This window comes from Ochlerotatus camptorhynchus, unplaced genomic scaffold, assembly GCF_037179485.1.
Source record: "Ochlerotatus camptorhynchus isolate MF236.1 unplaced genomic scaffold, CSIRO-AGI_Acam_v1.1 ptg000193l, whole genome shotgun sequence".
NCBI classification, from domain to species: Eukaryota; Metazoa; Arthropoda; class Insecta; order Diptera; family Culicidae; genus Ochlerotatus; species Ochlerotatus camptorhynchus.
Genome location: NW_027040683.1, coordinates 9679139 through 9697465, shown reverse-complemented (window position 1 = coordinate 9697465; position 18327 = coordinate 9679139). Strand labels below are relative to the sequence as shown.

Here is an 18327-nt window from a genome sequence, read left to right as displayed (position 1 = left end):
TTGAGTATTTGAGCAATTTTCTTCTGTTTACATCATATTTACGATGCAGCATTGATGGAGCTGTGAAATGAAATGAATATATCTTATGAAAGTTCATCTGGAAAAGTCAAAGATGCACATCAGTCTGATCGTAAAAACATTTTCTTCTTCGATTCGAATGTTATATTGGAAGGATGTCACGCAGGATTGATGAAAATTATGATTTAATGCTAATTTTCACGAATTTTATATGCAGTCTGTCAACATTATCATCATCATGCACTGGCGACATCTGCGTTGAGCTTTTGCGGCAATCTCCAATACCTGCATTTTTTATAAATTTATCATACAACTGAGTAGAAGTGTTTCTTGCTCTGCGCTATTCTCATTGGCCATATAGTCATCTGGCAGCACCAACGGAGTTTTAGCACTCGTGTAGTACTAGAACGGTGTAGACTTTCCACTTGATTTTAGCAAACTAGAGAGCCATTTTCCTCATTCTGCTTTCTACTGTCGGCTGTGCTGAACGTTATTTCCGAGTTCTCTGTTGAGTGAAAAAAGAATTGACAGGAAGGTGAAAATTCTTAAGAGGAAGTGTAAAGGATATCAAACGAAGAAAGCCATAGTCTGGTGGCAGTGTCGTGTTATATAACAGATTCCCCCAAGGAGGTAAACAAATAAATCGGAAGACGTGATGGAAGTAGCTAAGCCGGAGGTTAACGGTAGTCCACTGCCACAGCGGCAGCAGAATAACTCCAATCAGAGCACGCCACAGCAGCAGCCAGGTGGAGTCGCTGGCGGCGGCGGCGGTGGCGGTGGTCCTGGAGGTAACCCTGGTGGCAACCCAAATCAGGGTGGTGGCCCCAACCAAGGTGGCAATAGACAGAACCAGAACCAGAACCGCGGTGGAAATCAGAACAAAAACCGCGGGGGAAACCAGAATCGCTTCGGTAACCGCAATCAAGGTGGTGGCGGCGGCGGCCCCGGTGGCGGAGGCAATCGTCAGAATAATCTAGATGGCGGAAACAACGATGGTGGCAACCAGCAGCAGCAGCAACAACAACAGCACCAGCAGCAACAGCACCAGCGTGGCGGTCCCGGTGGCAACCGAGGAGGAAACCGTCGGAACATGAACGATGTAAGTATTCCGGGATTTTCATTTTTTCTTGGGTAGGTAACTTTCCGTGCGGTGGCTTTTTTCAAGATGGCGGCTTCGGGGGCAATTTTGCCGATTTGGAGAGTACACGCACGCGTTCCAAGATGGCGATGTGCTTTCTCTGCGGGATAAGCATTATTTTATTTTTTGAGTTCATGCCCGTTTGGGATGAAATAACGAAAATTAAGATTTTTTTTGAAGAATTTTGAGTTGAAAATTTTTGAGAGACTTATAATTACTGAAAAAATACGGTTTTAATACTGTTATAGTTTCACTGCAATGCCATTGGTAGTTGTCTTTTCTCTATTCAACCGGTTCTTTTGTATTTCTACCGGTGAGAAGGCAATGTTCCAGCTTTGATGTTTGAAATTGTCGAAAAATATCGGGTAATTAGCACATTTTCACAGTACTGCGCATTAGTGACTTATTGCGTCGTGTCCTGGAAATTGGGTGAATTAGGTCGTTGGGCCTAGTGCAGTGTCCAGATCGGTATTTGGTCGTTTATATGTTTATTCTCGACAATAATTGTTGGGGGAAATGGCTCTAATGTTGGCTTATGGATCTAAGATTGGGCCCATCGCTAAAAATCTGCTATTTATCAATTTTATCTAGACGAACACGTCATTGGGACGGTACTAATGGATATTTTTGGTCACTATTGAAAATTTAGTCGATTGCTGAATTTATGAATGGGTCCAAAATAGGGGCATTTAGGCCGGCATTACATCCATTTCTCTCCTACTTGTCTGATATCATCTACATAATATAAGCTTTTCTTGGAGCTCTAATGATGAGGCACCGGAGATCATTAACCCTCAAACCGGCTCGTTGGAGGCGCATTTCATACTTGTGACGTAGGCAGTTAACTGTTCAGCCTATATTTTGTTTTGCTTTTGCTGCGGAGAAATAAACGATGGGAGGGGGAGGGGGGTGTATGTATAGAAGAGTTGATATTGCTCTCTCAATTCATGCGGCTAAGTGTCGGAAGGTTACTAATCTAATGTTGAGATCTATGCATTTATTAACATTTTTACATCGAACGCAAAATTGAACAAACTAAGGGTAAGGAAGCTTAACTGATTCCTTTTCATATCAAAATATATACTAAGGTTATCGCTGTTTCATCAACAAACATTAGTAGGTACATATTTTGATTTAAAAAATTGCAAATTATAATAAAGGATTGTGTAAAGCTTTGTTTAATTTAAGCTCAATTGTTTAAGGCAAAAATTAATAACCAGGGACGAAAAAAAAAAGAATATCGGAATATCGAAATTTAACTAAAATTAAAGGCCGATTTCTTCAGCTGCGCTACTACACGCTAACTTTAAAGTACCCATTAATGAGTAAATTTTTTATCATTTTTTTTCATTTTTGAAGTAAAGTGGTTAACTCATTAATGATTTTTTTTTTTACATATTTAATGAGTATCAATTACCCATTAATGATTAACTGACCATTAAATATCGATAATGGGTAGCGGTTACTTAACCTCAATCTACCTGTGCACGAACACTTAAAACATAAACAATTATCAAAATATTGCTTCAATGGATAAATATCAAGTAAACTAGAAGCCCTTATAAACAAATACTGATAAGCGGTTGACTAAAGACTAAATTTATTTCTGTGGTTCTGAATATTGAATCAATAGTTACAATTGTTTACCTAGGCAGGTTGTGTCGATTCGAAACCTCTAACAAAAGCTACACGGCCAGCCAGATCGCTCATAATTGCAAACAGTGGATTCACTCAGGGAATTTCCGTTGATGATTTTATTCCTAACATTCGTTTCAACACTTCGCTCCTTCGCTTCTCTTCGGTCTTACTAAGAAAAGTGGTGGCGGCGCGTTTTAGTTTCGAGCTGTACAGCGCGGAAAATAGCTCGAATAATGAGTTTATTATACTATTTTTTGTTTAATTACTCTGTCATAAAGAAAAGATACTCAGTAGTGTTGTGCATTTTTTCTCTATTGACAAGTGAGTAGAAGTGACTCACACTGAGTTAATCTGGCTGGTCGTGTAGTATCTAGCTTTTATCGCATAACTGTCCCATATTAATAGGAAATCGTTATTGCCAGGAGGGTTGTTTCAACTCACTTCGCTATAAAACATGTTTGTTTTCGAGATTATAAAATCATTAAATCTAGACTAACATTTGAAAAGGGCGTAATTCCAAAATGACCATATCGAGAAAATCGCTTCTGAATTTTGTTGACCTAAAAATTAATCCTATTTCACGACTTTCCATTTTCTGGTTGATTTTATAAGCTTGACATATAGTTAATAGTGTAATCTATCATCATGCATCACTAAAAACTCAAAAAAAGTTTTCTTTGTCGTGAAAATGAGAAGAAAACATCATACGCCCTGATAATTTCATACATGTTGTTACCCCCCAGATCTTCCACCCTTTGAACTGCCAACACTGGTGATACGCCGTGGAAGTACACCCTCGGGATTTTTTGTTTGTTGTTCCGCCTTGGTTCTTCGTTCGCAAATTTTGTGAGAGTGGAATTACGCCCGGAGATGTTTTGGTCTTCTTTTTGTTAGTTGTTTACACGTGAACTATCAATCGGATGCATTTCAAATGAATCGGGCGTGACTAGATACTACAGAATCAAAACATTTGGCATAAAGTTGGAAATACGCCATGTAAGAAGAAACATTTTTGATGATTTGAAGTGATATTTTCTTCTACTTTTTCGTGTTTATCGATCAGTTTGTGAACTATTCTCTCTATATGTGGCAAAATATGGTTTGTTTACATTTTGGCTCTTCCGCCCCTTTCAAATGTTAGTCTAGAAATATTATAATGATACTTGTACTTGTCAGTTACAAGAAGAAATTGTGATGTATGTGTTTGACATATAAATCCTGTTAATTTCGTTTTCAGAGAGTCACAATTAAAGCCCTCTAGTTGTACTGTAGTAAAGCCCTCTAGTTAAAGTATGGACGACTGTCACCACAAAACTGAAAAAAGCTGTTCCAATCGAGCAAAGCGGTGCATTTTGACGGTTCGATTGGAACAACTTTTGACAGACGTCCACACTGTTACTGTAGGGCTTTAGTCACAATCAGCTCTGAGTGAACGCTTACGAATCGTCAAATCTCTAATTAATCATTTTGTTCGACCATTTTCCACAGAGATGGCGCTGTTCCAATGGTAGGAAGTGATAAAAATCCCCATATAGAAATTGAGAGAAGTGGGAATAATTCGCTTTCGGTGCATATTCAGGTCAAAAAAAGTGAACGACAACCTAAAGAAATTAGTCAGGGTCTTTGTCGTTCAGTTTTTTCCCGGAAATTAATGCTAAACAAGCTACAATTAAATAAAAATGATTTTTTCCCATACAATTTTACCTGCTTTACTACCAGTCCTCAGAGAGCCAAAAAAAAATTCAAATTTGAGAGAGAAATTCTCTCTCACGATCTCAATCTCTCAACATGCCATGTATTTTGTTGACACTCGATTTGTGATTTCCCTTTCACAGATTACAAAATAGAGTATCTGACACTACAAAACATGTCTGGTACCTCTATATATGCATTTGCTTTAACATTTGAAGTCCCTCCTTTTTTACATATTCTGCGCAAAAGATACCCATACATAAAATTCGGCGGGAAATTCTATGAGGGGTGAGCTATTTTGTGTGCAGAATGTGTAAAAAAAGAGGGACTTCGAATAATAATCTAAATGCATATAGGGTAAACGCTCCTATAGTTGCGGTACGTTAGAAGCGTTAGGTTCCTATAGTTGTGTATTGAGTCTCCATACACAACTATAGGAACCTAACGCTTCTAACGTACCGCGACTATAGGAGCGTTTCCCCTATAGAGGTACCAGCCATGTTTTGCACTGCAGTGTCCTCTGTGAACAATTATAGGAAAACAGATTGTGTGTAGTTTCCGATAGATGTCACCGCAAACAACAGCAGTGACATCTGGTGGAACATGAATGCAGAAGCTTGACAAAATGATTAATTGTGACTCGGAAAGCGAAATTGACAGCTTGTATGTGTCAAACACGTACTTCACTAACTCTTCTTGTAACTAAGGTACAAAATATCATTAGAGTAGTATTCTTTTGATAAAAGTCTTTTTTTTTGTCCCTTAGTTTTTTTTCTCATTTTTTTCTGAATGGTCACGAGGCTTACAAGAATATCTTTTTACAGTGCCAGGTACTCCATTTTAATGTCTGTGAAAGCAATGTCTAGATTTGTTGACTGCTCTGTTCCATGTCACGGAACCGTGAGTAAAATCATGTCAAACTCTTACGTTTCCAAGAAAACGAATGATGGGAGGATATTGAGTGAGGTTACAGTGCCATCGTTCACCTGCCTTAAGACCCAAACATGCCCGTCGAAAGTAACTCAAAGACTGAGTCACTATATTTTTTCCATACACATTTGGCCCAGTTTCGTAAAATGTGGAGTTACTCAGTGATAGTAACTCCGCTTTTTCGATACGGAATAAAATTTCTATGGGAAAAAGAAAGTTTCCAACAAGTTACTTTCGACGGGCGTGAACCACTCACACAAAGCAAAACCCAATGCTTCAAATTTTCGAAAATGCGCCAAATAAATTGCACCTTTCGACACCTATCAAATTTAGGATTCCGTGCGGAATTAACTATTTAGTTTATGCCGAGGCTACGTTATGCTAGAATAACATGCTAGTATGCTAGAATAAACAATAAAATCGGCATTCTCAATACTTTCATCATTCGGTATATAGGAGGGGATTTCCGGCATTTTGAGACAACAAACTGTTGAATGAAATGTTTAATCGGGGGCAATTCTTCACTCTCAAAATGACGGGAAAAGTCCCCTCTTTCGAATGGGGAAGGCTTCGGGAATGCCGAAACGAAAATATTTTAAAGTTATTGTAACAAACACATCGCTATGTGACTTTTGAGAAAATAAAGTTCGGTTTCGGAGTGTAAATCTTGATTAATGTTCTATTTAGTCCATGTTTTTAGTGAATTGAATTTAATTTATAGATTTTTAAATTTTCGTCGTTCAAAAAAAAAATGCGTGTTGATTGCTTGAACCTTGTAGCTGTTCTTCAACTAGGTAGACAGTATCAACACAGACAAACAGACATAACACAATTAATATTTCTCACTGTAAAACATCGTCGTTAAAACATTATTTGTTTATTTATTTGTTTATTTGTTATGGTTGCATCAACAGACTAGAAATAGTCCCAATGATGTGTTGTAAAAAAGTACAGATTATACAGACGACATACATATACTACAGTTACTACAGTTACGAAAATAACTTGGAAAGCATTGTCAAGTTACTAAAAATTTATAAGTCTTAAATTTTACACTTAGCTGTTGGGTATCAAGCGCCTTCGGTCAGCAAAAAAGGCAGAGAATCTTCGGCGAAGCATATTCCGTGTCAAGTGGAAATCGAACATCGACGCTACTCGGTTGAACATAAGCTGCAAGCCGTAAATAGCGCTCCCTATGCTATAACAGTTACTCAGTGCATTACCGCCATCTGTTGAGTACACTGTGGTGGGCACTATGCTGAACAGATGGCAGTAGTGTGTAAACGTCAAACGTAAAGGAATTGACTATGCGCGCCACATGTGGCGGCACTACCAACTACGATACTTTTAAATTGTCCGTTAAATGCTTGTTCGATGAACAACTTACGAGTGTTATGTCTGTTTGTCTGTGGTATCAACATAAGTTTTGTAACGAAGATAGGCACGTATGTTTCGATTTCGGAGTGTTACCTACGCGTTAATTATCCTATACATATTTGCATTCTTGCTATTATATTACTAACCAAATATACTAACTAATCCCATTTTCCTCCTCTATCACACCTGTTTCAACCATCCAGGGTGACCAGAGCTTCGATCGCCGTCGCAGTGGTCCGGGTGAGGGTTACTTCATCAACGAGAAACTGCGCATGCTGCAGGGACCACTGATGGACATTGCTCCGATCGAAGCCGAGGAGATCAAGTTCTCCGGACGCAACCGGCTGTACATCGGCAATCTGACCAACGATGTGTCCGAAGAGGAGCTGGTCGAGCTATTCAAGCCGTACGGTGATGTTAGTGAGATTTTCATGAACAAGGAGAAGAACTACGCCTTCGTGCGTGTAGATTACTTCTCGAACGCGGAGAAGGCCAAACGCGAACTGGAAGGTACGATGCGCAAGAACCGAATGCTGCGAGTGCGTTTCGCTCCGAATGCCACCGCTATTCGCGTCCGCAATCTGACTCCATGGGTCAGCAACGAGTTGCTGTTCAAATCGTTCGAAGTGTTTGGTCCGGTTGAACGTGCCTCGGTGCATGTCGATGAGCGTGGAAAATCTACCGGCGAGGGAATTGTCGAGTTCAAGAACAAACCGGGAGCGATGGTCGCCCTCCGGTACTGCTCGGAAAAATGCTATTTCTTGACGGCGTCCCTGCGACCGGTCATCGTTGAACCGTACACCTATCAGGATGACACCGATGGATTACCAGAGAAATCAATGAACAAGAAAATTCCAGACTTCCAAAAGGCCAGACAGGTTGGTTGAGAATAATTGGTTGTGATGCGTTGGTGATTTTTCTAATTGTATTTTGTTCTCGATTTTTTCAAACAGCATGGACCACGCTTTGCCGATTTCGGTTCGTTCGAGCATGAATACGGTCAGCGTTGGAAGCAAATGCACGAACTGTACAAGCAGAAGGCCGAGGCTCTGAAGCGTGAAATGATCATGGAAGAGGAGAAGCTGGAAGCCCAGATGGAGTTTGCCCGCTACGAGCACGAGACCGAGTCACTCCGAGAACGTATGTTAAAATTACGATTTTTCTAGCGTGTGTTTCTCTCCCGTTCTAGTTTATCCTTGCCAAAACTCGAATCTTCGTTTTGTGTGTTCCTTAGGCGAAACTATTTGCACTGTGTTGTAACATGCCTTGACGTTATTTTATCCTCATTCAATCGTATACTAATATATCTAGCATTTATTGTTAAGTTCATTGATATAGCACCGCAATTGTGATCCATTAAAAGTCTGATGGTTTTATACACCTAAACCAAGACGTAGACTTATTCTTTTTTGCACAGTTCTTAAAACAAATTCCAATCTTTAACGGCTCACATTGGTTTTGTGTTCCTAATCCGAATCTCTAACAACTTCTAGACAATCGTTCTTGCTCCGCGCTGTTTTTCGCGTTCACTAACCAAAATTGTTCTTTACTTTCGCTTTTTCCTCTCTGTGACTTACTCAAACCCTCCATTCGCTCCGTTCACAGAGTTGCGAATGCGTGAACAGGACCGTGATCGCCAGAAGGCCGAATGGGAAATGAAGGAACGGATGGCCTCGGAAGCCAAGCAGCGCAATGAAATTCAAATGAAGCAAAGCGTTGAGGAAATGCAAAACCGCATCAAGCGCACCGATGAGGAGCTGCACCGACGCCAGCAGGAAAACAACGTCTTCATGCAGGTATGTGTGGTCGGAATGCATAGCATCGCACGTAGGCGCAGACGCAGCCAAAGTATTTCTGTCTAACGGTTTCGTGTTTCTTTTTGTTTGTTTTTCTTTTTGTTTCTTTTTCTTTTTTTTTTCTTGACAGAACCAACAGATGGGAGGACCGGTAGGACTGATGGACGACAATGATGACAGCCGTCGGCCGTTCGATCTAATGAACCAAGGTGCTACTGGAGGTAGCGGCGGTGGTGGTGGCGGCGGCGGCGGTGGTGCCGGCGGTGGTGGTGGTAACAACTTTGGAGGAATGGTAAGTCGATTCTTTACTCCATATTCTCGAGGCGTCGCACTCAGCGGCAAACGAAGAAAGAAATTCTGCTGACGTTTGTTCCGAGAGAACCAAAATCATAATGTGAGAGATCATTAACCACCACCCGCACACGATCGCTGATCGGTATGCTGTTTGATATTTCTTCTTGCCATTCGGTGGCAAAACACTCATTCTTTTCTGACTCGTCTCGCTCTCGGAGGACGTCATCGTTGGACGCTTCCAGTAGTACTAAGAGGAAAACAACGACAGTTCAAACGAATAAGATAACAAGCTCATTCCGCTATGGATGAAGCAACCGTTTTTTTAGACCTCGTTCGAGATTGTAGTAACGCTTTTTTCCTGCTTCTCTATTCGGTCTGAATTGCAACAATCTTGTGCAGATGTTGGAAATTATGTTTTGAGCGGCGCTCGGTGCGTCACGACTGAAACACGGTACCGAAGAATTCTTCCGGGCGCGAAGAATCATGTTTGCAACGATCATCGCGGTTGTGTTCTGCTGTGTGAAGGCTGCGACTATTTTTATTTAAGCGACAAGGGTTTTCTTTTATCCTCAGCGATTGACCTAGACCTCTGTTTAATGTGAATGCTGTTCGTTCGTTCGTTCGTTCGATTTGTTTGCGTTAAAAACAAGCTCTGATTTTGTTACTGTTTAGCTAGTTATCATACTAGGAACGTCGTTCGGAATTTCGTTGTATTTTTGAACATTATTGTGATGATTTGTGAACGTACGCAATGGTACGTGATTAGCTTGAATTCGCCAACAAATGTGTATATCCAATGATGTATTCAAATGCAACTTGGTAAATGAAATGTCGATTTAGTAATAATAGTATATTCATATTTGATTTTATCCGCTACTTGAAAAGAAAGAAGTTTTTGAAATCCAGCCGTTGTACACGTCATTTTTCTGTCCCGTCGTTAACGATTACACTTAAAATATAATTCCACCACAAAACGCAAATCGTGCAAGAAAACTACGTATCCGTAATTGATTGGCTATTTTCTCAGACGTAATTGTTTTGAAAACGATCATCAGCTGGACCTGATCATAACTTTTCAGGGTGCGGGCCGTCCGGAAATTTTGCGGGGTCTGCCGCACCACCTGTTCAGTGGAACACATAATCTGCCACTGTACTCAATACGAAGGTTCACGAGAGCTGTACGGTATACCGGGTAGCGTTAGGGGCGCTCTGAGTAATGACCCGACTAGGATCACAGCATTAATGGGCTTCTTCCGTGAGGCCGGCCTCTTCGATCAAAAATGAAACCTTTAAAAATTCCAGCCACCGCAATAGATTTTCTTTTATCACCCAACATCTCAAACAAAAGCAAGATCCTCAGAAACTTAACAATCAAAACTACGAAGAAAGAAAGCACATTGTGACAGCTTCAGTATACTTAACTAGAGGAGGCCTCTTATAGACCTCCTAACATGATAAAAAAAAACTTCGTGATTAGATCAGGTCTCTTCTGGACCCCACACTATCTTTTCTGAGACGAACCAGCCAACCGCTGAAGTCTCTATAATAAAGAAATCATTATTCATCCACATTTTATCCGGACGCAAGTTGTATTTATTCGTCAATAGTAGCGAAAACGAAGCTCATCAACCACATCGAACTCAAAATAGAAGTAAACAAATCTTGTTACCTTGTTTCTGATGTCTGGGTTGGTGAAATTTGCGATATTAAGCTCTGCGGATGGAAAGCGACAGCCTTCTATTGGAGTAGTTGTTTGGAATCTTGTTTTGCTTATATATTGGGAAAAATCAATTTGTTCATCAATTTACTTAAAAAAAACGAACCGTAGAAGTACAAACGACTTACACTACCTTAAAAATACAGCAGAAGTTGTGTTGTCAAATAATTGTCATGGTAACAACTGACCTAAGTTCTATGCTAATCGAACGAGGGACATTTATACTTTTTATCATTAAATGTATTGTTTTCTATTGTTGAACATTTTTACTCAATTAAGAGACAGTTACATCTTATTGTAAAAATATATGAATATGGTGATAGCGATCAAATGTATAGTTGGTTTTATCATTTTTTTTTAAATGGATCTGCGTAAAGCCATTTGGCATAAGAATACAACGAAAAAGTTAGCCTGCATAAATCGTCGATTGTCTATATTGTTGTCCCCCTCCTGTGAGATCAAGATCGCTCTACATAGTTTCTTTTTATGAGATTTTGTTCAATACCTCACGTGTATCCCAGGTTGATAATCGATGTAATACTAACGATTGATCTTGTGGAAGAAAAAATCACAAATACACTCAATTCAATTTTACGCGATTTTTTTCGTCTTTAATATTGCTCGTGTGATCTCAAATTGCAACCAAATTTAATGCAACTTGTTTCAAAATATCAAAGAAAAATATAGTGGTATTAAAAATGCTGTACTCTCATCCTGCAGAGGGCACAATATTAAACAAAACAGAACTGCGTAAAAACAAATTAGTGTATTGAATTATTTTACTGTATTTAATTTGATAAAAAAATATCTGTTATTTCGAGGAAACGTTCAACAACTATCAAAAATCCACTCCCTATCATGGAGGACTGTTCCAGATTGAAGCTCGATTGAAAGACAATGTTCTGTTTAACTGCTCAAATCAGTCGAAAGTTGTATCTCATTTGTCGAGCTAAATTAAACCCAGCTATTGGGGCGCAGCCTAAATATCCTTTGTCGATTTTTCATTCACAATTCCGAGATATCCAAACAATGTTGAGGTTTGTTTTCCCATAAAAACTGCAGTTGTTATCAGTAAAAAAAAAATTAAGGACTGGGAGTAAAATGAATTATAAATAAGGGTAGGTGTAGCAGTTATGGTTGTGTGCTCCTATTATGGTGTACACTACTTGTTCGCTAACTGGGCTAAAAGCGCAGCCCAGTTAGCGATTTCCACTCACTAACTGGAATGACTTGTTCATCGTCAAAAAACACAGCATTCAAACTCGCGAGTTTCGACTAAAACTGCTTTGCAGTCTAGATTTCAGTGTAAAATTAAAATAATTTGAAAGTTAGTTATATTTCATTCGAATGCCCCCCACAAATTATGACAACGAAATGTCAAACTAAATGTGACGTCTATAGTTTTGACGTATAACTGCTTTTTAACTGGACTACACTGCCGTTATACGCATAAGAGTCCCACGGTGCATAAGGATTGCATAGAACATGGAACAGTTATGCTTATAACGGCAGCACAGCCCAGTTAAAGAACGCCCAGTTAGTGAACAAGTACTGTATTCCAATTATGGCCTATTGTATTATCGTGGACCATAATTGGAACATACCATATAATAGGAACGTATATCCATGTTTGGTAGGGTAGGTCGGACTCGATTATCGGTAATTGGCTTTTGTCAGTTCCATCATAAATTTCTAGCAAACGATAATTCAATAATGCAAAGCCACACCACCATCTGACAGAGAAGACAATCCCCTATCTGTATTGATTTGTATGATTGAGTTATTGTTCGTGAAAAATCGAGTCCGACCTACGTTTGTTTTCAATCAGCTGCGACTTGGCTACACCCGATATTCCCTCGTTCGAACAAGCGAATTAGCTACATAACGAATTATTTTTGCCTACAATTTTGTGTCAGACGTCATTACGATTGGAAGTGGCGTTGTTTTCGAGTTATGATTTGCTAAAAAACCTCGAATATGCTATTTTGAAGTTTTTTTTTGCGAGATTAAAAATGACCGAATTTTAGAAAAATGTGAATGTGAATTCGACTAAGTTCCATGTGAACCGGAGAAGGTCGCATTAGATCGTTTCGTCATTTGGCGTGGAACTGCTCTAAAGATATCTTCAAGAAGCTGTCGCCTGCATATCGCTCACTTCGCCAATATTACTGAAAGTAGAACCCGATGGGAAACAACGCACCTACCTACAAATATAATAAAAAAAAAGTTGTTTATACCAAACGGGCTCATCTGCGCGCATTACGGAGCCGTATACATAATTTTATCTGCCGTTGAAGGTCAGTTTCTTTTCACTTTTGGATACGGGTATTATCGTGTTATTTCGCTAATTTTATAAAACTGGCAGGCAGCATAATCCGCTCGTCGCGTTCAAAGAGGGTCTCAGGTGGATACTGGAATTTGCGTGTTCGTAACTTGAACCTATGTTTATTTGTGTATCAGCAGGGGCAAATATTCTGAAAATAATTCATTACCATGCTTATGTCGCCTTCATGAACAAACCGTCGCTACTATATCGTTGCAAACATGTACTTCGTCGCAGTAGCAGTCAAGTTCGCTTCTCTCTTTCCCTTTTTGTAAAAGAAAAAAAAAGTATGTGTGAACAAGAAAACGAGAATTGTAGAATGGAATCAAATGACAAAAAATCTGTATTTTGCTCTCCTAGGTACAATGATATCGCATCAGTCGCTCTCCAGGATATGTTCACTACGAATATCGTTTTCAAGGTCGTTGAGTTTCTGTCGTTCGCCAAAAGTGTGCATTGGATCGATTTTACATTACTTTTTGGCCAATTGTAATGGAAATGTCGCTCTGAGGCAGAACTTGAAGAACGCTCGTGTGCTATGCAAATTATAGTCGGCTTTTTTAATCGATGATTTATATTTTTTAACAAACAGTGCCATGTGCAATAGTTCCATACGTTAATATGCCTAAGTCTTACTTGCTTTATAAATGAAAATCTTCTTCCATATCTTTCGGATAAGAAGTCCGTTCGCTCACAGTTATACATTCTAGTGCTTGCGTAACCATTCGGAACAGCGGAAGCTATGTTAAGTAAAATAAGGCTATGCTTTTCAAACTTACGGTCGTAGTTTACGATACTCGTATATTATTCGAGATCCATAATACTTCAATACAACCAATATTTCGATCGATCGATTTATAGTCTTATTATCATCACCGATGCTGTACGCAGTAGTTTCATTAACATTTTAATATGAACATCAACAATTTATCTGAAATTATTGGATACCAAGTGTGGTCATCATGGCCCTGTAATCGTATATGATTAGGAAAACTATCAGTGATAGAACACAATTTTAGTTACATAAAAAATGATGCAGCAACACCTGTGTTGTCCCAAAAAATGTGCAAATACATGAGTGTTTTTCTGCAATAATTCAGGCTTAACGGGTGTCCAGATTCTAAAATTGGATTACATAATTACATCGCTCATCAATTTGGCAGTTATATTGCCAACAGGGCCTATCTATCTATATACACAGAAAACATGTTTTTCAAATATGAAAAAGCTCAACCGACACGTTTACGGAACCGTGTTTGCGTGTCAAAGTGGTAATCGATTATTATGTGACGTGAACCTAACATTCTACCCAACCTTTTATTTGCTTACACATGACAAACAAATGTTATATATTTTATTCAAACTTCTCTCTGCTCTGGAAAAAATAGACCCTACATCATAACTACGCAATCCATAATATATTATACCTACTCATTTTGTGGTGAATGCTTGATGTAACAACTGTATATGTGAGATATGTGATTATGCACTTACTGGACATTTATATTCCATTCGGGTTAGGCTGAAATGCCTGTTATGAAACTCTACGGAATTTGGAGACTGACAAATTGTAAGTTGCAATTAATTTGAAGGGGAACCTATTCTCTGCATTCCAGATTTGAAGCAATTCTGTGGAACATTTCTGCAATCCTTTTTTCGTAGAAGAGATCAATGATCAATGGATGACAGTTCAAACTGAAGTTTGTACAAACGAGATAGATAGTTAATACAACTTCTATAAAATAAGTTTCAGTCGTATATCAGTTGCAGTGAGTTGCAGCATCTTGTTACGTTCCTACACACAATATGTCATATTCTTAATTATAATTGCAATGCCAAGCGAGATTAACAATTCGATAAAGGGTTGCAATAGGGTAACATCTGAATCCCATTAAATGCTATCAGGGAGAGAATGGAATTGAGCACTAACATAGTGGCCATATAGTCCAATACTAAGAAATTTTCTTAAATTGCTTGATATTCCTTTTGTGAGTTACGAAGTCTAAGCGTGCAGCTTAGCGCACTATTTTCGTTCAACGTATTCGTATGACATATTCAGATTGAAGCGATATCCTTGTGACCCACTATGATGATGATGATGTTGATGATGACGGTGACGATTCATCCAGTGTAAGTGGAAACCGTTCGCAGCAAATCAATACACTGTTACGCCTTCTTACGAACACATACTTGATACGGTTGTACACTGCGAGAGCTGTACGCACCGTTCTGAATCTCTCAATTCCCTCTCGTCCGCCGATCCTACGTTGGAAAATCATTCGGCCTATCGTTTCTAACCAACAAATCCCACATCACAGTAATATCTTTCTTCTCGCCACATATTAGCCAATGAACACCACCCAAATGTTGCCTCCAAAGAGGAGGCCGGCTCGAGCCCATCGGTTCTTGCCCTCTTTTCTCCCTCCCTCTCTCACAACACAATCACCCCAAGCCTTTGTTAATCTATAACCAAAAATATATGTATTCGTTTATCCAATTAAACTATGATTCCACTAGGAGGTTCGTGACTATGAGCATGGTCAGAATAGACCGTCACGCTTCAACGACGATGGCCCGCAGCAGAACCAGCAGGGAGGAGGAACCGGCGGCGGCGGTGGTGGCGGCGGCGGCGGTGGTGGTCCACAACGTAATTCCTTCGGCGGCGGAAACCGTGCCTGGATGAACAATGATCGTCGTAACAATGATGATTTCCAAAGCAAGCGACGACGCTTCTAAAATGCTAGCAAAAGTCTCACTACACCACCCACACCCCCAAACACAAACTGATTTTACTTAGGATGTGTGTCTCGTTGTTGATTGCGCTCTCCGACACCCAGAGCTCGAGTACAATGAGCAATAGAACCATTGTGGACAGAGGGGGTGTGTGCATTTATAAAGCTTTTGGATTACATACATTGGAACGATCTCGCTCGCGCGTCGCATATTGAGTACAACCCTTGGGCTTGGGAAAACCAGTGTAGTACAATAAATCCATTGTACTTCATCCGAGTTCCGTTTTAAACTCCTAACTCGTGGGATGCAACAGAATGTAACCGTTTCGTCCGTATTTAGTTTAGTTGACAATTTTCCAGAAAAAAAATTCCTATCTATAAAAAGATACAGTTTCTCAAAAAATATGGTATATTTATTCTGTTAAGAAACGTGCTTCAATTGTATTTCTGTGTATAATTTTCCAAACATGATTTTAGTGACTGAATTTTTTTTATATTTGCTTAACAGTGGGGAAAGCGGTGACCATCGACTTGTACCAACACAGAGCTTCCCCACTTCAGAGAGCAATCAGTAGCCCTGATGTGTGTGCGACGCGTGTTTTGCATAAATGAAACACATTTTCTTGAAACAGAAAAAAAAAACTTTGAAATGATTATATCTCTTAAAAGAACATATAAATTAATGGCATACTTGCTAAACTTAGAGAGAATGGAAAAACAAAACATGAGGATCCCTGGCAGAAGCGCGCAACCATGTTTCGAGGTGAACCCACTGTACAAGCATGGTCCGCAATTCTGATCTTTTAGCGAGTTAAATACATTAGTGTTATCGTCTCATGAAGAATGATCAAATAAAAATAACATTGTAAACACACTTATTCTGGATGAGTGAACAAACAAAAACATTATCAGAAAAGAGAATTACCGGAGGAGTTTTGATTTTTGACAGCAAAAGTAAGAGAAACTTTAGTCTTGACCCCCACGGTAGAGGTCGGGCTCGTACGAAAGTATGAGTCTTCCACCAATTATATTCTACTCATTTTACAGTAAAAAAAACACTTACGAGAAACCGTTTGTATTTGATGACTTAGATGTAAACATATTATTTATAACATTGATTCTGATCGGGTGAGCTCGCGCTCATCCGGAGTGCGTCCACGCATACGCAACATAACATGATGATGTATTTGCAGTACTATTTTTAAGAAAAATTACAATTGATTTTCGAATCACCCCTAGATTGAACCTTACGTGTAAGCTTAAAGATTGTATCTTTTTACTACAAATCACTGTAATAATAATAATATAAATGATATTCATTGGAAACACTAGCCTCTGGATCTAGCCAAGTGATTTTTATTTGCTGTGACAGCTTTTTTGCGGGTGGGGAGGAAAGGGAAATGGTAATCATATGGGAGAGAGTAGCGTTAGCTATTTTTCATAGTCATAAACCGTTATTGAGAAAATCATATTTTATTAAAATTTCTGGATGAAATTGATCGTCTATCTAATATAAAAATGTTTTAGCAACAGAAAATGTGAGTGAATTAAAAGCTAGCTAACTTGGGTAGGCATTTGTTTCTGACTGCATAGGTTTTTTTTATTGAATGAAAAACGACTTCTGTTCCCAGTGCCTGACGGCCAGATAGTCTCCACCTCTATTCAGCAACAATTATGGAAAAATTGCGAAATGCTTCTGGAGCGGATTGAGTCATTTCCTTTTTTTATTGTTGTCACTTTAACACTTTTGGGTCATTCGTGACTTGTCCGGGGGTGAGATTTGAACTCGTGACTTTGACGTGAGAGGCATGGATGCTAACCACTACGCTGGGGTCGCCCCTTTTAATTCCATTATAATTGACATTTGACAAATAAGCGTATTTCGTCCACTACTTGTAGATTTTCTCATTGCCAAATAGTGGAGTAACACAGAAGAAACAATCGCATTATTAAACTACTGAGATTATTAACATTATGTAAGTTACGTATTTTAAAACGGGGTAACTTTGATAATGCGGGTAACTTTGATAGTAGAATATAATGATTAAATTTATTCTCTGCGCTTTTTCCGAGCAAAATTGGTTCCATATTGTAGCTTAGGGTATTTCCGTTGAAATGGTATCTAGTTTGTACATAGTATGTGTTACATATTTTACAAACATATTAAAAAAACATTTTTTTTTTGTTTTTCGTCTGTTTAAAAAAGCACTCAAACCATCACTTATGAAATGTATTTCCCATATAGCCATAACAAATTCAATGTTGTATTCTTATTTGATTATGTTTTCTGATTATATACTCATTCAATGTTTCATATTTATTGTACAAAATTGTTTGAATTTAACGCATTTTTTTCTACATTCATCGAACATTATCAAAGTAACTCCAAATCAAAATACTGATGTTCGATCACAAGACTAAAAAAATAGTGCAAATGTTTTGATTTCCTTTAAACATATTACTAACGAATTGACTCTAGGATCCTCAGTACTTGTTTAAAAAAATAATAATTTAAAAAACATGAATTGCTGTAAAAATATTGAAAAAATGCTTCAAAATACTATCAAAATATGCTTAAAAAAACTATCAATGTTATCCCGTTTTACGGTACCAATATCTAAGTGTAATTTTGTCATCAACATGCACATTTTAACCACAGATTCCTCAAGAAT

At 38.7% G+C, this 18327-nt stretch overlaps 1 protein-coding gene across 1 annotated transcript; it reads left to right on the top strand.

Annotated features, from left to right (window-relative positions):
* Positions 1 to 469: 469 nt before the first annotated feature.
* Positions 470 to 16999, top strand: LOC135702528 (hrp65 protein-like). The gene is made up of 6 exons (XM_065223607.1): positions 470 to 1117; positions 6997 to 7671; positions 7747 to 7933; positions 8399 to 8589; positions 8720 to 8881; positions 15441 to 16999. The coding sequence occupies exons 1-6, from the start codon at positions 674 to 676 to the stop codon at positions 15657 to 15659; spliced, it is 1878 nt and encodes a 625-aa protein (XP_065079679.1). The 5' UTR covers positions 470 to 673; the 3' UTR covers positions 15660 to 16999.
* The last annotated feature ends 1328 nt before the right edge of the window (positions 17000 to 18327 follow it).